This window comes from Chinchilla lanigera, unplaced genomic scaffold (genome assembly GCF_000276665.1).
Source record: "Chinchilla lanigera isolate Chin_1 unplaced genomic scaffold, ChiLan1.0 scaffold00072, whole genome shotgun sequence".
NCBI classification, from domain to species: Eukaryota; Metazoa; Chordata; class Mammalia; order Rodentia; family Chinchillidae; genus Chinchilla; species Chinchilla lanigera.
This window is the reverse complement of record NW_004955473.1, coordinates 5,437,119-5,463,711: the sequence shown is the minus strand read 5'-3', so window position 1 is coordinate 5,463,711 and position 26,593 is coordinate 5,437,119. Positions and strand designations below refer to the sequence as shown.

Genomic DNA, 26,593 nt, shown 5'->3' with positions numbered 1-26,593 from the left:
TGTACTTGAACCAAACCTCCCTTGGACATGAACCATTACACCACTTTTGCAGGTTTATTCCAGGCATATATTTTTCACTTGAGGTAATAAAGTTTAGGTGCTTCTTACCAGAACACTTCAAACCAGTCCCACTACTTTTTGTTGTTGTTTGTAAATTTAATTTAATCTGACCTTATGAACCACCATGCTACTCCTTTATTCTCTTTATGCTTCAGATACTCTTACTATGTGATCTGGATTTTGAAATGGTAGCCATTTCCAGCTTGGGGATAGGAGGAGGGTGACTGAGGAATTTTATCTTCTGTTAGAATTTGGAGGTCCCTACATTGACATCTGAGAGATAGATCAGAAAATAGGAAACCAATTTTAGTATGTAGTATGTCTGTCACTAGATCAGAGTAGTTATTGGCACAAGTTATCAGTCGTAAGACTTCCATCTTCCCTTAGGCTTCCCTCTGTTTTACCCCTTCTGCCACTACCATACCAAATGCCTTGTGCTCGTCTGTGTGAGTCTTCCGTGAGAGCACTAGAATAATTGTGGTCTGGACCTTCTGATAACCTGGTACATAGAGATTATGATTCCAATAAAGCATTGCATCCCATAGATATACGTGTATGGATTTCAATTCTTTTTAGGTGGCTGCAAAATTCGGGTTCAGGGGGACTGGACCAGAGAGCGTCGTTTTGAAATTCCTGATGAGGAACACTGTTTGAAGTTCCTCTCAGAGGTCCTTGCTGCTCAGGAAGGTAACTCAAGACCCAACAATTTTCTTTTATTCTTTCAGTGAGAGTAAAATTCTGATATGCAGATTCAGAGGCCAGTGATTATTAGCAAAGCACCTCACCCCTTGGGCCCTGATAGCTCATATTTTTCTTCAGAAATATAGCTAGGGATACAGTTAGAGAGCAAGTCTATCCAGTTTTGAGGACACTGAGCCAATTTCCAGAATGTTCAATGCGTGCCCTGCTCAGTTTACCTCAGATTGCAATCCTTCTCTTACCCCACGTGACTCCAGAACTGTCCTTATTTTCTTCATCTCTTCCACTGTTTTCAAGAATAGTGCTGGCATTTAAGTAGTGTTTGCATTTAAGTAGTGTTAAATGAATGGCTTTTGGTTATGGTATGGTAAATTCCATTCAGTGCCAGGTTCCCCCGTGTCTGACCGTGACTTGTCTTTCCAGCTCAGTCACAGCTTCTTGTTCCAGAGCAGAAAGACTCATCCAGCTGGTATCAGAAATTAGACACTAAGGACAAACCTTCTGCTTTTTCAGGTACTGGAAGGGTTCTTTTGTCACTGGCTGCTGTGATCATTTTAGAGTTAGTAGATTTTATTAGGCCAGATGAGATGATGTGGATTAAAGCCAAAATCAGACGTAGTCTCCTGTGAAGTGTTTTATTGAGTCCATGGCCACTGATTTATCCTTTCAGCCTTTATCCTTTCTGTAGCAAAACAGCTCTTGAGGAACTAGCTTAGCCAAATAGTAAAAAGTACAGATTCCAACACCAGACAGCCTGGGTTTGAATCCCATGTCTGGGGTCACTAGTTGTGTGATCTTGGTCAAGTTACTCAACAACTCTGAACTTCCATTCTTTTTCTAGCACATGGGAAGATTTTAATAGTACCTACCTTATGAGGTTTTCGTGATTATTAAGGGAAATAATGATATAATGCCTTATTATCAACCAGGCATTGTGATAAGTCTTGAACAAATGTTAGCTACTGTTAGATTCCAGATTATTGTAAACTAGTTAGCATATCAGTGCTTCAAGGATGGATACGCTTCTTTCCCAATCTAAGTAATTATTACCCTTTCTAGTGCCTTTCTGTTTAGTAGCACCACCAAGCAAATCATGATCAAATGAAAGTACTGACCACCCTGGTATGTTGGATGTTAGCTTTTCTTCCCTCTTTGACCATGGATTCTCTATCTCAGGACTTCTTGGATTTGAGGATAATTTTTCATCTATGAATTTGGACAAGAAAATAAATTCACAAAATCAGTCTACAGGGATTCACCGGGAGCCCCCACCCCCACCCCCTTCTGTGAATAGAATGTAAGTCCTACGGTGCAACATAGCTCCCCTGCAGGAGACTTACATTTTAGGAATTTTTTTCTTGAATTTATCATTTATTTGTTAGGCTTCCACGTGAAAAAGAAACTTCTAATAAGGAGCAGCCTAAAGTGACCAACACCATGCGGAAGCTCTTTGTACCAAATACTCAGTCTGGGACGCGAGAGGGTCTCATCAAACATATCCTGGCAAAGCGAGAGAAAGAATATGTCAACATTCAGACTTTCAAGTTAGTGTCTTTTTTTCCTTCAAGTTAGTCTTTTTCCTTCCTAAGTCTAAAAAGATATGTATAGCAGACAATGACTTTTTGATATTTAAGGTATTAGCTTAATTAAGAATCAAATATAACAAAAATACAAAAAAAAAGGATTGGTCATCTGATACAAGCCCTTGTCTCTGTGCTGCTCAATAGCATGCATATCCAGAATAATGAAGATGCTACAGTTTCCCTTGGAGTTTCTGACTACTAAACATACCATGTCTACTAATGTTTCTATATGCTCTTAGGGAGCTAAATCAAGCTCACATATGCTAGAGAACTGTCCCCTAGCACATTCTATGTGAAAGTGAGTTTATCTGTCTGGCCTGCTGAATTTTTATCCAGGCAATACTGGAAAATTAAAGTCCACCATTATCACTAAATCTTAACTTTGGTAACTTAAGAAAATTGCACCCAGTCCTCTTAATTGGAAAGTCTATTTTGAATTTTTCGCCTGTATTATATTTCATTTCCCCTTTACTTGCTAATATCTCCTTTTCCAGACCTGGTATATGTAGTATATGAGGACTGTGATGTGGTGTGACATGTATCCCCGATATGTGATGTGACAACAGTTTTCTTTGTTGTTATGAGTAAAACATACCCTTTTAGTCAAAGACTCCAGTCCCACCTGTTATCCCATAATGCTTCAGTTATTCTAATTCAATCATAACTATATCCCTGGTTCCTCTGGTTCCTCATAGGCCACATGATGGTTATATTTGTATGCAAACAGTTAAGACAGTCATGAGTTTTCCCTTCTGCTTTCTCCCTTAATACTATATCTGCCTCATCAGAATTTCCTACATAGATGTCCTTGTAATCCTTTGGGAAGTAAATTTTTGAATTCAGCTGTGGCTGCTTACAGAACAGCTATCTGTATTAGACTAGCCTGCACCATGAAGATACTGCTTTCCATTTATAAGCTCTCCCTTCAAGTATGAGTTTGGAGTTTAATTGGATAGGAATGTGATAAAACAATGAACTTTGTGTTTTTTTAAGATGGAGACTTAGTTCCTTTCTGTAGGTTCATGTAATACATAACTTAGAGAAAATAAGCACACTGTCTATATTCTACAAGTAAGTTTTCTTAAGTATATGTCAAAACACTTTGAAGAATTATAGTGGCTTATTATGTATGTACTCTTATATAGAAATGACAAAGAAGACTGCTATTTATACTTGGTCTTTGTTTTCAAATTATTTTTTGGTGTTCGTATTAGATTTTTTATTGGAACTTGGAATGTGAATGGCCAATCTCCAGATAGTGGGTTAGAACCTTGGCTGAACTGTGACCCGAATCCTCCTGATATCTACTGCATTGGGTAACAAAACACTTCTGGAACTTCTTTTTGGCGTTATGTTTTGTGTTAGTTTACATGACATTTTGCCTTTCTTCATTAAAAAAAAAACTGTTTAGACTACTGTAGACTATATGTAAAAGTTAATTTGTGGGTCAACTTTGTGAGATCAGAATGGGAGAGATATCTAACATGGGATAAGCAAGCAACTAGTCTTCGCAAAACCCATAAAAAGAAAACTATACTTTTCATAGAAACTGAGACTTGACATGAGGTCTACCGGTGACTATCCGCTGGTCATAAGAGCAAAACTCTATTGTTAAACCTCATAGGAGGTTTTTGTTTATCCTTTGCATAACCTATGAATATACTGGTGGAGATTCTTTTGAAAATACTTGTCTTTATGATAACCTAGTTCAAAGGAGCAGTTCCATAAAATATAGACTCTCTTCTATTTTTTTCTTTTGTTTGTCTCATATCTCAGCAAATGGGACAGACAGTAGTAATAGATAGTTATGGAATATGTACAGATCCCATATCTTCTTTTTTCCTCTTAGATTCCAAGAGCTAGACTTGAGCACAGAAGCCTTTTTCTACTTTGAATCTGTAAAGGAACAAGAGTGGTCAGTGGCTGTGGAGAGGGGTTTGCATTCCAAAGCCAAGTATAAGAAAGTAAGCCACATTTAATTTTTCTTTTAGTATATGACTAAATAGGACTTCCTGTAAGTTATTCCATTATTTGTAACTCATTACAGAGCAATGGTTTAATTGAATTTTGCATATGTGTAGTACTGGGATAGGACAGACTAATCCTTCGTACTTATTTCCTAGGAAAAAAAATTCCCTAAGTTTTCTGATCCTATATTTCAATTGCTTAGATAGCTTGTTGGGGAAAAAAGATGATATTGTACTCATATCAATAATTAATGCAAAATAATTATATATGAGGTAACTAATTTGCGCAGTAAAAGTCCCAGGTTGAAATTGCTGAAAAGAAAAGAAAAAAGAAAAGAAATTGTTTGCTGACAGGACTACCATAATAAGCTCTTTCAAAGGAATAATCTGAATGATTTTCCTCTATATTTTTCACACTGTATGTACATAATATAATGCCTGAAGATGTTATCCCTCTCACATAGGTTTCTGTTTGGTTCCCCCCCCCCCAGTACCGAGAATGGAACTCACGACCTTGCTCTTGCCAGGCAGGCGCTGTGCCACTGAGCTAAATCCCCAGCCCTGGTTTCTGATTAATATATTTCTCACCCATATTTCTAGCTGTAGTTCACATATTAAAAATAGTCAAAGTAAAAAGGATTGCTGTTTATAGAGGCAAATTTCTTAGAAAATTAGAAATCAGAAACTAGGAGTAGTAGAAGGACCAAAAGGGCATAGCAGTTTTGCCTTGTTATTTTAACTTCTGAAAAAGTTATTAAAAGAATAGATTTGGAGTTGAGTGTACTCACTGTCACCCAAGGCTTTTAACTCTGTTGGTCAGAGCCAGATTAGAGCGCCCCGAGTGGGTTGTGGTTTCCAGTTTATAGGGTGCCCTGGGAAATGAGAGCATTCAGATTTAGCCTTGAGCACTGGTAGGTCATTTTAGTAGAAAAGTTAGTTCTGGGAAGTTAAATATGTGGCAAAGAGTGATATTAACATTACCTATTATAACTCTCTGGAATTCATAGGTTCAACTAGTCCGCCTCGTTGGGATGATGCTCCTTATATTTGCCAGAAAGGATCAATATCGGTATATTCGTGATGTTGCCACAGAAACAGTTGGAACTGGGATCATGGGGAAAATGGTGAGTTACTTTGGAAATGAACTGAACTGTTATTCATGTCCGTGTGAAATTACATTGACGGTTATGTGCAACTAACTGGGAATAATTATACTTGCTAACAGGGAAACAAAGGTGGGGTAGCTGTGAGATTTGTGTTTCACAACACTACCTTCTGCATTGTCAATTCCCACCTGGCTGCCCACGTGGAAGATTTTGAGAGAAGGAATCAAGATTATAAGGACATCTGTGCGAGAATGAGTTTTGTAGTCCCCAGTCAGACCCTCCCACAACTGAACATCATGAAACATGAGTGAGTGGTTATCTCTCCTGTGGCCTTTAATAGTGAGCATAAATGTGTGAGAAACTCTAGAGCTGTGAAGAGTGACAGGTTGTCATTCAGAGACTGGGGGCACAAAGAAGAGGAGTTGTTTTTTAGGAATAGCAGACTCATTGAGAAATTCGATTTGACCTCGGAAGAAAGATTACGTCTATTAATGAAGTCTATAGAGTAATGCCAGAAGGTTCTGTCAATTGGAGTCAATTTTTGGATTTTATTATAAAGTAGAAATGTTCCTTATAAATTTAATAAAAGATAAGATTAACAGTAAAAAAAAAAAAAAAAAACCCTCACTACTTCTCCTCTATTGTCCCCAGCTAGTCTTTAATAGTTGGGTGTGTATCTTAGATCTGTGCTATCCAGTCTGACAGCCACTGGCCATATGTGGCTGCTGTGCATTTGAAAAAGTGGCTCGTCCAAGCTGAGATACCCTCTAAGCATAATCAGTGCATTGGGTTTCAAAGACTAAGGGGGAAATGTAGAATATCTCAATTTTTTAAAGGAAGAGGGGTTTATTTTGGCTCACATTTTAGTCCATAGTCGGCTGGCTGAATATCTCACATTTTTAATGTTAATCACATGTTGAAATAATAATTAGGATATAGTGGGCTAAGTGAAATTTGGTTTTTACTTGTTTCTTTGACATTTTAAATTCAGCTACTAGAAACTTTAAAAGTATGTTGTTACATATAAGTTTATTGAATAGTACCATTTTAGATAGTATGCATGTACAAACACATACTTGTTGTATAAGACCGTATTGTCCTATTTATTGTGGATCCTTTTCCATGCCAGTGAATGCAGATCTATATTACTCTTTCTAATGGCTCTGATTTTAAAAACAGGGTGGCAGAGATAGATCAGTGAAGAATTAAACTTAATAAGGATAGAAGCAGAAATCCATTGAGGATTATTGTGATAGTGACTATTTGTAAAGATACTAATTCTGGCCATTGAAATTCTGGCAGGGTGGTTTAGAATAAATAGTTTGATATGGGAATTGGTAGGGAAGCAAAAGATAATTTAGGGGTATTAAAATCAGAGTAGGGTGATTGAAGAAAGAGTAGAGCAGGGTAGTGATATTGGAGTGTTTCTTTATTGTCTCAGTAACTAGGGTCATATAAAAGGGGTGATTAAAATATACAATGTATGTTTAAATTTTAAAATTATTATAGTATAAGACACATTGCCATTAATCCTCCTCAAAATATTGCCCCCTCTGCAAATACACTTATTCCTTCATGCTTCCCACTGCCTGAAGCATTTCTGGAAGTCACTCTTTCATGACTGACTTAATGAGTTATGGTAAAAACTATGGTGAATGCTCCATATGCCATCCAATAGTAAGGCAAGTGTATAGTGGTGTGTCCTCATCCACCTATTCACCTAATCTGACATTGTATGACTTCTGGCTCTTCCCCAAAGTCAAAATTACCACAAAAGGCAAATAATTTGAATCAATTAGGACACTCAGGCAGCCATAGCAGTGTAACTAAGGGCACTCAAAAAATAGGATTTCCAGAACTACTCCAGAAAGTGGCAAAAACAGTGGGATAAATGTATTCAAAGCAGGGGGCGGAGGGGGGGTAATGACAATGTATCTTTTACTGTTAGAAAGAAAAAGCATTCACTATAGTTATTTTTATCACATCTCCTCAAATTGTTTCACAGTGTCAAAATCAAGGCAGAATTTTTTAATCATGAAATTGCCCTGCAATTCCATAAATTTATTTCCCCAGGATTCCAGAAATGTTATGTAGCATTTGAGATTGGTAGAGTTACTCATTGGAAACATGTAGTAGCTCACAGAAGAATCTTTTTTGATGTGGTAATTTCAGGGTCTCCCTTTCAGCACATCTTGAGGTATGTTGCTGTGATTGGAAGCTGGATTCCCATAGCATTGCCTGGGGAGTGCCTTCTTCTTGCCTGGAACTTGCAGTAAGGTCTTATGCAGGGACAAACAGGTTGGCTATGCTGGAGAGCACTATACCTAATTTTCTTAGTCAGTCATGTCTGGGAGTGCTGTCATTCAGATCAGACAGACCTTAGCGAGAGCTTGTAGAACCTCCCGACACTGAGTGGCAGAAAACATTGAGATTCTCTCCCCCTAGAGACCTGGCAGGCAGCCAGGCAAAATTTTGAAGCCAGTCCAGCAAATAACTAAATGCTTCTCAGTCCATTAACTCCTAGGCTTCTGAATTCCAGAATACATTGTATTTCCCTTTCTTTCATTCTTCATGTGTGGGGTATCTGTTTTCTCACCTATTTTATAATCCATTGTTTCTTGGGGTGTTGATAATACTTTCTCCCAAAGGGTTACTGCTTTAAGGCCCTTGTCAGATAATGATAAATGAATTCTTATAATCTACCTATTTTTCTTCTCCTCATTCTTCGCTGATTGATTTTATGCTAATTATTGCTACTTCTATTCATATATTTCTTGATCCTCAGTGTTGTCATTTGGTTGGGAGATTTGAACTATAGACTTTGCATGCCTGATGCCAATGAGGTGAAAAGTCTTATTAATAAGAATGACCTTCAGAGACTCTTAAAATTTGACCAGGTAAGTAAAGTTTTCATGGCAAAGATTGGTAGGATTTTGAGATAGATACGCGGGAGACATGTCTTATTCTAGGAAGAGCTGGGAAGGTCATATCGCCTTCTAAATACTGTGACTAGTGATGTATTGAATAATAGGAGATTTGTAGTGCTTTGGCTAAGTACTTGGATGGGAAGAAGGGAGAACATTGGTGGTAAAAGGTAATAAAACATTGATTCAGTAAGTCATTGGCAAGCAGAGATTTCAGAGATTTATATAAATGAGCTGGAAAATAGGTGGGGCTACTTGGAGAACACTTCCTGGAGGAGGTGAGCCTTCAGCTCTGTTGATGTGGTTTGACAGATGGAACAGTGAGAACTGTTCTATTATTACTTAGCAGACTGAGCAGCAGATTGCAGGTAAAAGAGGGAGGCCCTGTGAGCGAGATTGGAAAGCACAGAAGTTTTTTGGGAATGAATAGCATAAGCTATGGTTTAATGTGAACTGATTAATAAACTCGAGTAAGCTGCTGTATGGTTGTTGATGTAAATATCTATAGAAAAAGCATTGATTCTGTACAGCTCAAGTGAAACCTACTATTAAGGACCCCAGTTTCCATATATGTGAGGCAGTATATGTTTGCTTTCGAACCTGGCATACAACTTGAGTTTTACTTAAGAATATAGATACTGGTCACTAAACGTCAGCGCTTATTGTATTTTCTTTAACATGTATACATTGTACATGTTTAATGTGTGCAGTGTGAAACATTAATACATGCATATAACATGCACTATGGAATCCAACTCCCTTTACCTACCCCACGTCTTACCCTTTCCAGAATTTAGTAATCACTATTCTACATTCAGGTTGCCTTTTTTAGCTTCTGCATATGAGTGAAAACATGCAGTATTTGTCTGTGTCTGGGTCATTTCCCTTAACATAGTGATCTCCAGTTCCATGTGTTTTGGTGCAAATGACAGGATTTTATTCTTCATTATGGCTAAATAATATTCTGTCCATTTTCTTTACCACTTCATTCCCTGTTGGGCTTTTGTGAAGAGTTGCAGTAAATATGAGCATATGGGTATCTCTTTTGTGTGGTGATTTCATTTTCTTTGGATATATATACACCCAGAACTGTGTGATACTGGCATAAAAGTGAATGCTGCTTATTAGGGAAAGGAAAAAAAATTTTTATCTTTTGTTTTGCTCTTTATACTTTGGGTTTTTCATGTAAGACAAACGATGTGTTGTTTAAAGTTGTGTGTCTGATTTATTTCACTTAACATTATGATCTCAAGGTGTATCTGTTTTCCTACAAATGACTCAAGTTTATCCTGAGAAAGAGAATATTTTGACTTGATTCAAATGTCTTTAAAAGAGACAAAAAAAAAACTTATCGAATGTCTTTAAATTCTTATGAAAGCCATTTCAATCTTGGTCAAAATTCAGGGTTTTATAGCGGAATGATCTTTGTAGTGAGCCTTTCTTGGCTGTCTGCCTTCACATTGAGGTTGGCTGGTTCATTGCTTTGTGTTTCTTCCTGTTTCCTGCCTTCAAATGAATACAGTGAAATACTTTGAACCTTATGTAATGCTAGTAAAATATTTGAATGAGGATAACTTTCACAATAGTATGCAACAGTTTACTAAATTTGGTTTTGGGAATTGTCAATTTAACATTTGTGTGCTTTTTAAACATTATTATAATCATGTTGGATGGTTCCTGCCCAGCTCCAAGGAACTTACGATTATTCAGATTTCGTGGTTTCATTTCACCCATGGCCATTATTGGCAATGAAAATATTAGTGATATGCTAATGATGAGCAACCTATCGAAGGTGAGTGTAGATGCTATGGGAATGCGGAGATTTCATTCATAAGATACAGACATTTCATTTATGTACTCACCGTTGTAAAAGCTACGGAACTCGATATTTAGAAATGGGAGCAGTGGCTGGTTAACATGATAAACATTTATATTAAGATAGTGTTATCTTGGTTACATGTTGCTTCTTTCTGTCTGTAGCTAAATATTCAGCGCACACAGAAAAAAGCTTTTGTTGACTTCAACGAAGGAGAAATCAAGTTTATTCCTACTTACAAGTATGACTCTAAAACAGACCGATGGGATTCCAGGTAAAGTAATAAGAATCTTCTCACAGAGTGGGTAAAGCCTCGATCTCATTTCTGTCCTTTCATGTTGGCAAGAAACTAGGAATTTTTAAGGTAACACCATAAGCAGAAATAAAGATCTAGTAGTATAGTGCTATTCCAGAGGAGTTTTTAATTCCTGAGTGCTCGAAGGTGTGCTTGTTTGTAGAGAGTTTTACTTGTGTGTCAGGCTAGTAAAATGTTACGATCTCCCTGCAGTGCCTTGTTTCTGTCACCTCAGCTCACTTGCTTTTCACCTCTCTAATCTTGCCCTATTTCTCACCTAGTGACTCTTTTTGCCCAAACTGCTTCTCAGCTATTTAACTGGACACAAGAAGTTTTAAGCAAGGAGACATGAATAGTACTTCTAGTGTAGTAGTTGTCAATCTCAAGAACACATTAGAGTCTTTTGGGGACGCTTTAAAGATACTGACGCCTGAACCTCTTATTTGCCACTGGTAAAGAAAACTGAGAACCACTGCCTAAATACCTTTGGGTTTCCTAGTCACCCCTGTAAAGTACCCCTCTCAGTAAGTTCATGGTAACTATTTGTTCCCTACATACTATTGATATTTTTGTTTCTTATGGTTTCCTACCAGGCTAAACACAAAAGCTTGAAAGAGAAAGGATCCCTGGGCATACTCAGCTGCTTCAGACTCACCAGGGTGGGGTGGAGTGGGCAGTAGGAGTCTGTATTCCTATCCTCCAAAGGAACTAGTCAGCAAATGAAAATTGACACTGACAGATCATATACAATTTGCCATGTTTTCTTTCCCTCAAATGACTTGAGATCCAGCTGAAGAGCTACTGATAGGAAATACTTGTGTCACCCTCTAAATCAGGTGTATAAGCTGTCACTTACTTTAATAGAATGATGATCAGGTTTTTCTCTGCCCTTGGTATTCTGCATTCTATAATATGCTCAGACTTTCATGCTACATTTTAGTTCATTATCAGAAGACATTACATTTGTCCATTAAGGTTCAGGTTTAAAGGAAAAATCTCTACTACTAGTTCTTTCCCGATTAATCCCAGTCTCAGAACAGAGGACTGGATTTTTATACCAGATTAGTTACCTGTTATGAAATATCATTGCACTTCATACAGCAGGGGAAGAAGTGTTCAGAATAGAATCCTGAGCCTGGCGTGGAGGTGCACTCCTCTAATCCCAGCACTCAGGAGACTGAGGCATGAGGATTGTTGTGAGTTCGAAGCCAGCCTGAGCTACATAGTGAGCCCAAGGCCAGCCTGAACTGCATAGTGAGACCCTGTCTCAAAAAAAAAAAAGACAATAACAGAATAGAATCCTGACCTCCTGAGGATACTTTTTTATTAATTTTTTTTATTTTAAAAATAAAAGGACGAAAACATTGACAGACAACCTTTTACAAAATAGCAAAAGAACAGTACAGACAGTACAGAGTTACAAACAAAGTACATCAAGCATTGTTAATTTCCTCCTGAGGATACTTTAAGAAGGTGCCTTTATATTTTTACGTGTGGTGACATTGCTGAATATGTAATCCTGATCTTAGGAGAACCATTTTTAATTTATTAGATAACTATTCATTGAACGCTTACTTTGCACCAGATAGTGAGCTAGGTTGTAGGAGTTCACTGGGAAATAATCAGACATCCCGTTAGCAGAGATTGCACCATAGCCAGGAAGATGTTAGGGCTTGTTTAAGAGAGAGAAGCGTATGGCTCTGGTTCTGAACTACCGGGGTAGGTATTATGTTCTTGTGTGCTATGTTCTCCTTATAACTCACTTCTTTATTTACAGTGGAAAATGTCGAGTGCCAGCCTGGTGTGACCGAATCCTTTGGAGAGGAACAAATGTTAATCAGCTTCATTATCGGAGTCACATGGAACTGAAAACTAGTGACCACAAGCCTGTGAGCTCCCTCTTCCATATTGGGGTAAGCACTTGCTTTTCATTTGTTTGCATGTTAAATGTCTTATATGTAGAGCATTATTTAGACTCAGAACAGATTTGTAATTTTATGAACCATAAATGTCCATAACCAAGCAATCATTTGGGAGTTACAGAAGTCAGTGCCCTCAACCCTTCCAAATGCTGTTGTTATATCTCTTCATATGCCACGCCTTCTTGTGACACAGAAGTTTCTCATGCTACATAATGTTTGGGTGATAAATTAAGCCTCCTAAAGCCAGTAACATAAAGAAGAGTTAACTTAGATCTTAAAGGATAACTGGCTTTTAAACAGAGAAATAATAAGGAAACACCAGAAAAGAGATTCTGGGTGGAGAGGCACGAACAGCAAGAGTAAATGCACAGATGGATCAAAATATGACCAAATCTGAGTATTGCCTTACAAGGTGTAGTGCCATGCTTGCTAGTGTGAAGTCTTCCTGTTCAGGAACAGAGGCTTTAAGTTTTTAACTCTGTTGCACCCTGGACTAAATGAATGGGCAGTTATTTAATTTTTGTCTCTATTGTGAGTAAAGAATTTTTCTCATTGTATTTTTATGTGTTATTAGTGTGCAGATTATATGCTGTAATCTTGCTGACTTACTGCAGCCATCACGTTTACATTATTTCTTCTGTGTTTATGTCACTTTTTTGGCTTTTGAGATAGGTATCACTGATGTGTCTAGTCCTGCTCCGCTTTTAAAGAATGACCTTAGGGCTTTTTTGATGATCAAAATTAGTTGTTGGTCTTATAATTTTGTCAAGATAATCATGCAAAATGATTATGCAAAATGGACATACAAAAATGTCCATTTGGAAATTTTATTATTAGGGGCTTTTTGGTTTGAGAGGTTTTTTTTAATATGTGGTGCTGGAGGTGGACACCGGCACTTTATACATGCTAAGCATGTACACTAAGCTTTGCCACTGGCCCCCATTTTTAAATTCTAAAATAATGATTGATATTAATAAGCATTGCTCAGATAGCAGCTAGTGGCTGTGTTCCAGGAGCTTTGCTAGATAATTTGTACATATCTCATTTACTCCTCACAATAGCATTTTGACTTCAGTATTTCTCATTTAACAGATGAGCAGGTAGAGAACCAGGGAATTCAGTATCTGAGATTATTCAACTAGGAGAGCTGAGATTCAAATCTTAAGTCTTAATTCCCAAAGTCATGCCTTTTCTACTACCTCAAAGTACTTACTGATTAAATATACCTTCAGATACTACTTTTAGCCCATCTAGTTCCAGTTTGTACCGGGAGACCACCCTTTCTTCTGCATTTGAATTCTCTTAATCTGTTTCAAGAAGCTGTCTTTCCTTAAATATTAACCTCCTTGGTTTTAATCAGCTATGCTTTGGCATTTTGTTTGTATTTCTTTTTAGAACCTTGGAATATTTTTAATACTTCATGCACATTAATCCAAAGCTCCTGTGAGATAACTAACAATTCTCCAGGCTTTCTGTATATTTTTGTGTATCTTTAATCAAGTTCTACATTTCTGGTTCTTAATGACTTGAATTATACAGCAGTGTAGAAGTGCTTTTTCTTTAAAATTCTAGGCAGCATTTACAGATAAGGCTTGCATTTTCAATGCTGGTCATCTTCCACTCCCAGTTCTTCCCAAACCCCAACTTCCCAGCCAGGCCAACTCTCCTTATGAGTTTATGTATTTCTGGACCAGCATTGTCTACTGGAATTTTTTGTGATGATGGAAATGTCCTATATCTATACTGTCCAGTCCTGTAGCTGCTAGTCGCTGGTAGTTACTGAATATGTCAGATGTGGCTAATGTGAGTGAGAGCTGAGATTTTAGTTGTGTTTAATTCATAGTAATTTAAATTTAAACAGCCCTATGTGTCTAATGGTTGTTATTGGACAGTTCTAGACTTTGCATATGCTTTTCTGTTTGCTCATAGACAAAATCCTGTTTTGTGTGGTCTCATACCATATGTATTGGTCTGAAATCTGCTTTTTAAAACATTTAATAGTGTCTCTTAGAGAGCTATCTGTGTTATTATATAAAGATCTAGCTTGTATTCTCTTCTGAATTCCTAATTTTGTTGGTAATTTCGTTTTCTGAAATGGGAATATAGGTGGTGAAATTTGGGAGGGGTGATTCACTCCTCATTTTCCTTGATGTGCCATTAAATCATTTAATCCACTGAGAAAGGGGTAGCTTTTATTAAGTAACCACTCTGTATTTTGGACTCTTACGCATGCTATGATAAATAAAAATAAAAATAAACAACCACCATTGGCACAATGACCGGTAGCAAAGGAGCCAAGCAGTCCATGGCCAGTTAATTTCAGGGAATTTGCTATGGGCTGGCTGAGATTAAGCCGAGATAGAATTCCACCCATGTATTTGGTACCGTGATCTGTTAAAACATTCTCACACTTTAGTGGACCTAAGAATTCTCTAGATAGCTTTTTAAAAAGTACAGATGCTTGCGTCCCATGCCCCAGAGATTGTGATTAGTAGGTACAGGCACCTGTGACTTTAAGATTTATCTGACTTCATTCTGTCACATATCAGGTATTTTGGAAAGGGTTCACCTAATCCACCATAAGTTACCTTTGGTATTAAGTATAGTAAAGAGCAAGTTAGTTATCTTTTGTATTTCTGTTTTCTCAAATCAGAATATTCCTTGATTTGGTAGCCTTGTAGGTTATGAAAATAAAAAAACATGGGTAAAAATACTTTCTTTGAAATAAAAAGTTGCAAAATCTTGTAAAAGTGTAAAATTCATCTTAGCGTGATGTATAGTTAGGACTCTGGTCGCACTGAAGTGATTGATCCTCAGTTCTCTAAGATTTATGGTCCAAACAATACAGAAACCCTCCCCAGTCTGAGATATTTGACTCGGCCTTGATGCTGTTTTCCATGTATACTTTAGAACCTTTGCTATGTACATAAATCCTTTTTATATTGATTTTTATGACTTTTCTAAAAAAAGAAACCAATGTGTTAATAAATTCAAAGTTATATCTTATTTATGTTAATTTTTGGCTTGTATGAAGTTTAAATATTTAAAAAGCAGCTGTATCAGGAAGTTGAAAGTGCTGTATCAGGTGGGAAATTTTCTGATCTATTAGTACAGATGATTTGCTTATCTGTTGTAATTTTACTGTAGGATTTTTTCTGTCATCCATTATCTAAAATGGCCACAGGTCCCATTTACTGACACACCTTTGCCATTATATAATCTCAGGTTCACTTTTACTAACAAACTTTTGCTATTATATAATCTGAGCAGTGATGTGATTCTTGGCATTGTGCATAGCAGTTGATGAAATTAAATGTTTCAGTTATATTTTCTGCTGTTCTAGGAACAATAATGGGTATATTTTGACACTATTATTTTGTATAACGCAAGAAACCGTTTTAATCACATTTTTCCACCACCAAGTAACTTAACTTGGAGCTAAACATTCTTACCGTACCTTACCTTAACTTTAACATATGTGCTGCAATAATGCTTGTTAGTTTAATTTATAGTTGCTTTATTGGCCTTTTAAAAACTGTTAGAGAATTTTGGAGACAGGTTGAGAACAAATAAGACTAAAATAAGGATCTATTTTCTTTCAGGTGGAAGTTGTGGATGAAGCAAGATATCAAAGTTTTTGAGGACGTTGTTTGCACCACAGTTTATTTTAAATGGTTGCTGTAATGACCAGTATTAAATTGTTAGATACTCTCAAAGGGTGATGAACTAGGAGCATATAAGATTGAAAAGAGGCTTCATTGTCTTTTAGGTGAAGGTTGTGGATGAACGGAGGTATCGGAAGGTCTTCGAGGATATTGTACGCATCATGGATAGAATGGAAAATGACTTCCTTCCTTCCCTTGAACTCAGCAGGAGGGAGGTGAGCCAAATACATGGCCTCCATTTCTGCTGCCGACTGTGGTTAGCACAGAGGAGACTGTTACATAGAAAATGCATCAAAGCAAAGTGGTTGAGACTGTGTGTTCTGGAGTCATTCTCGTCCATTCTCGTCCCAGCACTGGCATTTAGTAGATAGATGACACCCAGCAAGTATCTTTCCCTCTCAGAGCTGCAGTTTTCCTTCTCTGGATTAAGGACTCATGTAAGGATTACATGAGTTAATACATGTAAAGCTCTTGGAACAGTGCCTGGCACTAGGGAGCCCTCAAGTTAGCCACTCTTACTATTGCAGAGTTGCTGGCTAGTTCATTTCTTAGGGACCAGTACTTGGTCACAGGGTGAATGACCCGGACCAGGGTTGGCTTACCCTCTTAAGATCTCAGGAGCAATCAGAGTAGCCTAGAGAAGTAGCAAGAGCCACCTAACTCCTTCTCTGCAGCTGTGAGTTGAATGTTTGGAAATGATGTGAAGTTGGCTTCGTTGGTGAATGCATATGGCAGTTATACACCTGGTTAATAATTACCTGATTCTTTATTCATGGTCTCCATGGAATAATCCAACTGACTTACTTCCCCTACTAGTGATGCATGTTTGTGTCTGTCTGTTGTTCCCCAGTTTGTGTTTGAGAATGTGAAGTTTCGGCAACTACAAAAGGAGAAGTTCCAGATCAGCAACAATGGACAGGTTCCCTGCCATTTTTCTTTCATCCCTAAACTTAATGACAGCCAGTACTGCAAGCCATGGCTTCGGGCTGAACCTTTTGAGGGCTACTTGGAGCCAAGTGAGTTTTCTCTTTACCATTGTGTCTGCTTGCCTCGTACCATCTCCTCAGAACTCCCATTCCCTTGGTTTAACTTCTCATGTTCTAACAGTATGTCTCTGACCTTCGCTGTCATTGCACTAGTGATACCTCTTTCCTGTGTCCAATCTCTTTTTGTTGCTTGGTGAATGTTTAGAGACCATCTGTTCTTTTGGTTCCCATACCCTTTTGCTTTTCCATTGGAAGTTTTTGTGTTACCATGTATCATCTCCTACATTTCAGATGAGACAGTGGACATTTCTCTTGATGTGTATGTCAGCAAAGACTCTGTGACCATCCTAAACTCAGGGGAAGATAAGATTGAAGATATTCTTGTCCTTCACTTGGATAGAGGCAAAGATTATTTCTTGACAATCAGTGGAAATTACCTACCAAGTTGTTTTGGTACATCATTGGAGGCTTTGTGCCGAATGAAAAGACCAATCCGAGAAGTTCCTGTCACCAAACTCATAGACTTGGTAAGAAGCATCCTAAGATGTAAGCCTTTACCTATATGTTTTGCAATGCTCAGGGGATATCCTCATTATCTCTGTGCTTTCTTTCTTTTGGGGTAGAAGGGCTGTCAGATTAAGCCTGAGAAAGAAGAAGAGAAGCTAATGTGTGGTTAGTTCTTGTTGGAAATATAATAGATAATATTAAGCTCTCCAAGTAAGATTAAAGGCACCCACCTCAAAGTTGTAATGCTTAGTTGTTAAGCTCTTTATGCTCTCAAGACACTTCTCCATAAATTAACATGTACACAGGGTATGGTAAGTAGAACAGGCAGTATTATTCTCATTAAGCATATGAGAGAACTGAGACACGGAAACACTAATTTGCCGAAAGTTAAATAAATTAGTGGCAAGTCTGTCACCTGGATTTTCAGACTCCCACTTCAGGATTCCTTCTTATGCTGTATTCCTTCTAATCACAGTAAAACCGCTGCTTATAATAGCACAGGCCAAGGATGGAACCTAGGAGTGTCTGCATCAGAATCCCTGGTGCTTATTGCAAGTACAGGTTTCTCCCTCTGCTTACCTCTGGCCGTAGAATGAGATTGTTGGACCTAGGAACCTGCATTTTATCAGCATCTTGAATGATTATAACGTATACTGAAGCTTGATGCTTACTTAATGTGACTCAGGAAAGGAAACGAGGAGATTTTTCTGCCCTCCCCACAGCCAAGTTATAACACGAATATCCTTACAAAGGAAATGCATATTATTTTCAGTAACATAAATTGATTTAAGATCAAGTTCAAGCTGTTAAGAACTTTTCTTCTAAATGAAAATATTGTTAGACTTGTGGGCAGACCTCTTTGGGTATACCTTTGTCTTTTACCGAAGAAAATGAAGTGAAATGGCAGCCAGACATTACAGCTACCGTAGCAGTATTCACAGTGATCATGTGTCATCTACAGGGGAGGGCGGAGCAGCAGGCTGGCTGCTGGCCTGTCTGAGCGGAAGCTGTTCTGTTGCCATGGAATTGTTTTAGCGGTGATTCACATAGCAAATTAAAACACTTGATTCCAGTCCCAGCATTCTTCCTTGGAATTATATTTGTTTCCCTAGAACACTCACGATGGTTTTACCTCTGTTTGAGACAGAGCCATTTTCTACAGAAACTCATATGCTGCCATCCTGTGTACACAGGCTGCGTAGGATGTACCTCATCTCATGATAATTGTTTTTTTTCTGCCACCATATTTCTGTCTTTCAAATTTAATGTTTCATCTTTTAGAATACATTCAGAATGATGTTTTCTTCTACCCTCTTCCCTTCGTCCCAAACATCACTTCCCAGCTTTATTTGTCCCAACTTTTATTGTGAAAAATGTCAATTGTACTGAAAAATTTAAAGAACAATACATGCCTTCACATACATACACACACACACACACACACACACACGCACATACTTTTTTGCTGTACCATTTGAAATTAAGTGATGATGACATGTCAGTTTACTACTAGGCACTTCAGCCTGCATCACTTAAGAAAAAGGAGAAACTTCGATGTGTAAACAATACAATTTTTATGCCTATGAAAGCTAACAGTAACCTGCAGTATCATTAAACATGCAGTCCATATTCAGATTTTTTCTAGTTATACAAAGAATAGCTTCTTTAAAGCCAAAACGCAACCTGGGTTTATGCACTACATCTGGTAAGGTCTCTGTAGTCTGTTTATTTGTTTATTCATTCATTCATTTATGGAGATAGGGTCTTGCTATGTAGTTTAGGCTGACTTTGAACTCACTATGTAACCCAGGCCATCCTTGAACTCAGTGATTCTCCCGCCTCAGCCTCAAGAGTGCTGGGATTACGGGTGTGCACCACCACACCCAGCTGTAGTCTATTTTGGAGTAGAACAATGCTTCACTTTTTCTTTAATGCCATTGACTTTTTAAAGTACAGTATATTTGCCCAGTCAACCATTTTCTAAATTTGCCTGATTTTTGATTCTTGTTATTTTTAAACTTACCCTTATATACTCTCTCTTCCCTTTTTATTTCCCATAAACTGAACCTAGCTTATTTTTGGTCAGTGTTAGTGGAGGCTATAACTATAATAACCTTTGCCGTAATTGTTTCATATTAATTCTGGAAGTGTCTAAAAGGAAACTCAACAAGCATAAAAAGGTTTTATTTTATGTAAAATATATTATGAGGTAATCCTATCACATTTGCCCATAATACAATGTCAAGATCATTAGGAAAATTGACTTTATAAAAAGCCATCATCCTTTTGTGCAGAAGTGATTCAAGGTTAAAAAAAATATAACTCTGATCATTTTTAATTACAAAATTGCTTAATTTTTGTTAAGTTGTAGCGTGTGGTCATCATTTATTCTTTTAAATCTTTTCTAAGATTTACCGTGCCTATTCTCACAGCCAGTTGTGTTTCAGTGTTACTAAATTTCTCTATCTCGTAGATGAGGAAATCATCCATATTAGTGTGGGGCAGTAAACAAGGAGTCTAAAATAATCACTACCCTATTTTTAATACCTTCCTACTCAATCCTGACTAAATTTTGACCTTCTGAAATGCCATTTTTTCAGTACTGAGGTTTGAACCAAGGAAGCACTGAGCTACATCTCCAGCCTTTAATTTATTTATTTTTTTTTTTTTTGGTTTTTCTCCGGTACCGGGAACTGAACTCACAACTTTGTGCTTGCCAGGCAGGCGCTTTTGCCGCTGAGCTAAATCCCCAGCCCCTCTTTAATTTATTTTTTGAGACAGGGTGTCACTAAGTTTCCCAGGCTGGCCTAAAACTTGGGATCCTCCTGTCTCTGCTTCCCAAATAGCTGGGAGGCTTGTGCCACCATGTCTAGCCTGAGATATTTCTTTAAGTCTAATGTTTGTTCCATGTTTTTTCCAAGACCCAATATGATCCTTAAAATCCCATGAGATGATGCATTAATACTGGTACGTGGCCTCTATTAAATTATGTACTCTAAAATTAGGGTGAAGTTACAGGTAAGCTCAGTGCATGCACTGTCCCTCTATGTACTATTTCAGGAAAATTGTGCCACACATTTTCCTACTCTTCTCACGAGCAGTGACTTTGCCACTCTTAGAATAGTTGGGATTAGCACAAGTGGAAAACAAATGACAATCTGCAGTTTGTAATTATCTTTATTCTTTCCAGAATTACAGTAAGTTTTTTCTATTTTACTAAGTAGTATATTAAGTAGTAAATAATCATCTATATTTATTAAACATTGGATATAAAGTATATGGAGGTTTCACAGATTCCTATACTTGCATGTACAATATGACTAAATCCTAAATCCTGGCTCCTGGAGAGTTTGGTTATAGATCGTCTGAACATTAACCATCTTTTCTGGCTAATGTCCACGGTATTTGGTAAGTATTTTGGAAAATCATTTAAAATGAATACTGTGGAGCTTGTAATTTGTGTTAACAATAGATTCCTTTCCTGTGCTGCTTACTGAAGCCTTTATATGCCGTTAAAGCTTATTGGTTGGCTAATCTCTGTAAAAACACCAGTGGCAGAAACCGCCTATTTTGGTTTTAGTGTTTATGCATGTAACATTAGCATGACCTAGAAATAAATTCAGTACATGTGAATAAAGCAAATTAGGAAAGTGATTTGGGGTTAGTCCTAGAAATAATTTCAGTTAAATCCAAGTACTTAAGAAACTTGTATAGTATTCATATATTATATGAGCAGGCTCTTCCAGGCACAAGGGACATCTTGAGTATAAGGGATAAAATGTAAAAATGAAAAGACCATGTGTGGAAAATTGTACTATTTCCTTGGAAAGAGTGAAAGAGTGAAGGTTAAGGATAGGAGTATATGAAACTGATTTGTTAGGGTAACTGATTTGCAGGTGATACAAAGTCTTTTGAGTCAGCAGAAAAGTTGATGCTTGAGCTAGGGGGCATCTAGGACCTTCAGAAGGCTTTGAGGACTAGCATAATGTCTTAACTTGACATGTTGAGAGAAGCATTGTGCTGTTGGTTATAGAACAAACTAAGGGAAAGGAGGCTAGCCTTGAACTGGTTAAGGGTTGGTTATAAATAAAGGTGAAACAAAACTGATGAATGGAAGAGAAATTGTATTTGCTTGGGAGCATGACTATTAGGATATCAAACCTTCAAATAACAACTTGGTGATTAATTTGTCCCCAGTGATCTTTTCACTGAATATTTACTTTGTCTCACTGATCGGACCACTCACGTCTTCATCCTGTTAGGTGTATGGTTTGTTTCTACTCTGTATTTCATACGAACTAAATCTTTGGAGAGCTTGAATTTCCATCCAGTTTTGTACTTTTCTAAATAACTCTTCTATATTATTTTGGCTGCATGTTCTACTGGGAACAGCCTTCCGAGAGTAAATGCTGGGATGGAGAATGATTCGCATTGCAGTGGTGCTGTGCCGGTGTTGTCCCACTGGGGAAACCCTGAACTGTGTCCCCTTTTTTTCATGAAATCAGCACATAGCCTTTTGCAGAGGTGGGCATCTCTGTCCTGTAAGTCCACTGGACAAAGTGATTGGTAGTAACCTTAGGACCACCTTACGAGTAGGCTGTGTATTAGTGGAGGTTAAGTGATGTTTCTGTTTTCAGAATTGAGATTAGCATTTTATTAAGTGTAATTTGCATCTGTTTTTAATCAAAGTCCTTTTTAATCTCTTTTCAAAGTTTTCTCTTTGATCCATTCTTTTTCTTTCAGTGCTGGGGATGGAACCGAGGGCCCCATGCATGCTATCCATTAATTTTTTATTGATACATGTTTGTATTATATAATGTTCACATTCACCATGTGGAATTGTACCTATACATAATATATCTTAGTTCTTTTTCCCATTCCCCTCCCTTCCCTTCAACCCTTCTTCCCCACCCCATTTACAAATGCTCTGTTTCCACTTTTTTCCTTCCATTCTCTTTTTTTTAATCCCTTTCCCTGTCCTTCCCTTGCCCTTCCCCTCTCCCGTGTCCCCCTTCCCAGCTGAACATTTTCTTTCTACTTCCCAGTATCTATGCTCCATTTTGCTCCTTATTTACCATTTGGGTTTCTCAAACAAGAGAAACAATGTGATATTTAAACTTGTGTGTTTGATTTGTTTCATTTAAGGTTATGGTTTCAAGGCCAGGCGTGGTGGTGCATGCCTGTAATCTCAGCACTCAGGAGGCTGAGGCAAAAGGATTGCTGTGAGTTCCAGGGCAGTCTGGGCTACATAATGAGTTCCAGGCCAGCCAGCAATACAGAGTGAGACCCTGTCTCAAAATAAAAAAGAGTATTATAGTCTTGACATCCACTTACCTAAAAATGTCTTAAACTTAGTACACCATTGTATATAAATACCCCATTTTCTTTATCCATTCATCTGTTGATGGGCATATAGGATGTTTCCAAGATTTAGCTATTACACATTGTGCTGCTATAAACATGGGTGTGTGTATGTCACTGTGGTATGATGCTTTACTCTTTCAGAAAGATACCTACGAGAGGAATAGCTGGATCAAATGGAACCTCTAGTTTTAGTTTTTTGAGAAATCTCCATGCTGGTTTCCATAGTGATTGTACAAATTTACACTCCTACCACTAGGGTTCCTTTTTCCCCACAGTCCCTCCAGCATTTGTTGTTGGTTGATTTCTTGATGATAGCCATTTGTTCTGGAGTGAGATGAAATCTCAGCATTGTTTTAATTTACATTTCTTGAATGATCAGTGTTGTTGAACATTTTTTCATATTTTTTTGCTCTTTTTACTTCTTCATCTGAGAAGTATCTATTCATTTCAGATACCCATGTTTTGGATTGGATCATTAAATTTGGAGGATCTAATTTTTTGAGTTCTTTATATTCTAGGTATTAGTCCTTTGAGAAGCACCTTGTAAAAAATTTTTCCCATTCTGGAGGTTGTCCCTTCACTCTATTGATGGTTCCTTTTGCAGCACAAAAGCTTTTCCGTAAGATGTGACCCCAGATGTTAATTCTTTGTGATATTACCTGTGCAGTCGAGCAAGGGGCATCCCAGTCCCTGACCTGAAGTTATACTACAAAGCTACAATGATAAAAGCAGCATGATATTGGCAAAAAAAAAAAAAACAGACTTTGAGGATCAGTGGAACAGATTAGAAGGTGCAGAAACACCCCCCAGCTACCTTATCTTTGACACAGGGTCCAAACACCTTCACTGGAAGAAAGGTAGCCTCCTTGATAAATGGTGCTGAGAAAACTGGTCAGATTTATTTCCCACTGTTTTTCTCCACATTCTCTTAGTTATCTTCCCACAAATTTATCCTGCTCCTCATCTGCCTCACTGGCCTCTTTCACCTTCTTCATCTCTACCCTTTAAAATCCTGTGAAATAAATCAGAGAAGGTTAAATAGTTCGTGGTTTCTTTTATATGACAAGCCCAAAGTATAAATAAGAGCAAAATAAAAGAAAGATGTTAGGAAATGGAGACAGACTTTGTGGAGATGGGAAGGGGATCTGGGGATAGAGGGAGAGGACGGGCAGGGGAAGTAAAAAGAATCAAATGCAATATGTACATGTACCAATATCCCATGATTTTAATATATTTATAATAACATTTTTTAAGACTCCTGTGAATTGGGGGACAGGTTATATCTCAGTGGTAGAATATTTACCTCTACTATGCACGAGGCCCTGGGTTCTATCCCCAGAAATATGAAAAAAAAGTCCTGTGACTCTTTTGGGGCTAATAACCATTTATTGAAAAATTGTATATGTGAGTTATAACAATGTCAGGCCAGAAATTCTGGGACTCCGTACCCCAGATCAATTGCAAGCCAGGGTGAGGGGCCAACCACATCTTTCTTCTTTGTATATCCTCATTTCTTACTGCCCTCTCCCCAAAGGTATTTAGCACAGTGCTTTGCACTGGTAGATGGTGATCACTCAGAGAAAACTTCTTTCAGGGCCTTGTTTGACAGGTTAGTATATAACATTTCTACCTACTTTTACTCATATCATGGGTTCTGTTTCCATGGGAGGAAGCAGACAAAGTCTGTCAGACGGGGGAATTCTCTATTTATTAACAAGTACTCCTAAATTTTATACAAGGTTATAGTCCAAAATTGTATTAAGTTAGATGTTTGGCACTCAGAATTAACTTTACATTAAAAAGTAAATTATAGTTACAAAACTGTAAGTAATTTTTATTTTATAAAGAGCTGTCACCCCCATTACTTTTTTTCATGTGGTATTTAAGAGCCTAAGTAAACCCACAAAAGCGTGTTTAATTTATAATGTATTTAACAATATTAAAAAACCTAATTGCCACATATAACAACAGCTTGGGGAAAATGCATTCCGCATTACCACTTGGAATGTCAGGGAATAATATTTGTCCCTACTTCTGGCCCTCCTGCTTGTCAGTGACATTGAGATTTCTCCTTTCACCTACAGACCCAAGACATGTGATTTAGACTTGAGTTCTTAGCGGCCCATAACATGAACAGAAGGAACCCAGCAGGAAGTTGCTGGGGAGGTATGCCCCACCACCCCTTGATTTTAGACTGTTTCGTTATGCCTGTGAGGTATATATTATTATCCCTGTCTTAGAAATGAATAAATTGAGGCAGTGTGAAGTTGGTAACTTGCCTGACGTCTATAGAGAATTAACGAGATGCAGCAGGAAGATTTGTACCCAAGACTGCCTAACATAATGCCGATTCTCTTTCTGTTAACCATGCTGTCTTGTAAGTAGGTTTCTCACTGCCTTCAGCCTGTTACAGCGAATATATTGTCGCAGCTTTCTCCTGCCGCTCCATCCAAGAAGCAGTTATGTTGTCCTAAGGGAACAGGGTGATAACGACTCTGGACTTGGTCAGACCTAGGTTCTGGTCCTGATTCTGCCCCTTACTACTAACACAGACCTTGTACAAATAATTTAACCTCTCAGAGCCTCAGTATCTTCATCTGTAAAATTAAAATGATACCTACTTTGTACTTGTGTGCAGCTTAAATAACATTGTACTTTGTATATAAGCACTTTGTACAGTTCTTGGGATATCGCAGATGCCCCATAAGTAGTGATGGCAATTGTTACTGTTGTTGTCATTGGATTGGAATAATAATAAAAAGAGAAGGATTAAAAAGTTAGCCTCTTCCCTTTCCCATGCTACTCCTTTTTATCTTATCCACTAGGAAAATAAAGTAATGATGGATCTTCTGATTCACAATGGTCTAAAAGAAAATTCATTAATTTCAGAAGAACTTTCAACTCTAGGAACTCTGGGGCCCTTTGGGGGGTGGTGAATATGAGAAGATGGAAAGGAGGCTGGGACAGTGCTCAGAAGGCTGACTGGGATAGAAGGAGTGGCCATGGACAGGAGAGCCGTTTATCATCTGCTTCCGAACAGCCACTGTCAGTACCAAAAGCAAATTCTTCGATTGAGACAACATTGGGGTTAGTTAAGAAGCTGTACAGAGCAGCAGACCTATAGGAACAGACACCGGGGGCATTTAGCAGGTCAGCTGGCAGGGCGCACAGAAGTCTGGCCCAGCGGATGTGTGTTTCTTGGGTGATATTCTTAATAAACTGCACAGTACAAAACTTTGCATATGGAGAATGTGTTCAATTTTTAGCCATCATATTTAAGAAGTCAAAGCTCCTAAAAGCATATGTATCTAGTAACCTTGTGAGTTCTAATACTGATCTGTTTCTAATTCTGCAAATTAATTCTAATCATTTTCTATCTATCACTGACTTTTTTCCTGCTCTGCTCTCAGGAAGAAGACAGCTTCCTAGAAAAGGTAATGCAATCCATTGGTGGTTATGAGTGTTTCCTTGTGCTTGCTTAACACTTAACTGTGGTCCCTGGAATTTGTCCCTAGGCATGCCCATATCAGAGACCTGTGACTCGGTGAGAATCCCCTAAAGTCCTGCCAGGTGTCTTTAAAGCCTGTTTACTGTACCAGTCAAGTTGCTGAGACTCGGTTCAATAAAAGCAGTACAACTCAAAGTTTGCTTTTGTGGTGCTGGGCAGTGAACCCAGGGCAAGTGTGGTATCACCGAGCT

The 26,593-nt window shown here is 37.9% G+C and overlaps 1 protein-coding gene across 3 annotated transcripts in view; it reads left to right on the top strand.

The window, feature by feature from the left end:
* Ocrl (oculocerebrorenal syndrome of Lowe) overlaps positions 1-26,593 on the top strand; it is a 53,294-nt gene that overhangs the window by 18,666 nt on the left and 8,035 nt on the right. For 2 of the 3 annotated variants that reach the window (XM_013523069.1, XM_013523071.1), the window contains exons 5-19: positions 637-747; positions 1,183-1,272; positions 1,936-2,056; positions 2,142-2,303; positions 3,557-3,658; positions 4,192-4,306; positions 5,317-5,433; positions 5,535-5,722; positions 8,201-8,312; positions 10,320-10,429; positions 12,228-12,363; positions 16,142-16,252; positions 16,888-17,053; positions 17,315-17,550; positions 26,305-26,328. In XM_013523069.1, coding sequence (XP_013378523.1) covers positions 637-747; positions 1,183-1,272; positions 1,936-2,056; positions 2,142-2,303; positions 3,557-3,658; positions 4,192-4,306; positions 5,317-5,433; positions 5,535-5,722; positions 8,201-8,312; positions 10,320-10,429; positions 12,228-12,363; positions 16,142-16,252; positions 16,888-17,053; positions 17,315-17,550; positions 26,305-26,328 — 1,901 coding nt within the window. The remainder of the gene's footprint in view (positions 1-636; positions 748-1,182; positions 1,273-1,935; positions 2,057-2,141; positions 2,304-3,556; positions 3,659-4,191; positions 4,307-5,316; positions 5,434-5,534; positions 5,723-8,200; positions 8,313-10,319; positions 10,430-12,227; positions 12,364-16,141; positions 16,253-16,887; positions 17,054-17,314; positions 17,551-26,304; positions 26,329-26,593) is intronic. The other variant, XM_013523070.1, reaches the window with a different exon arrangement.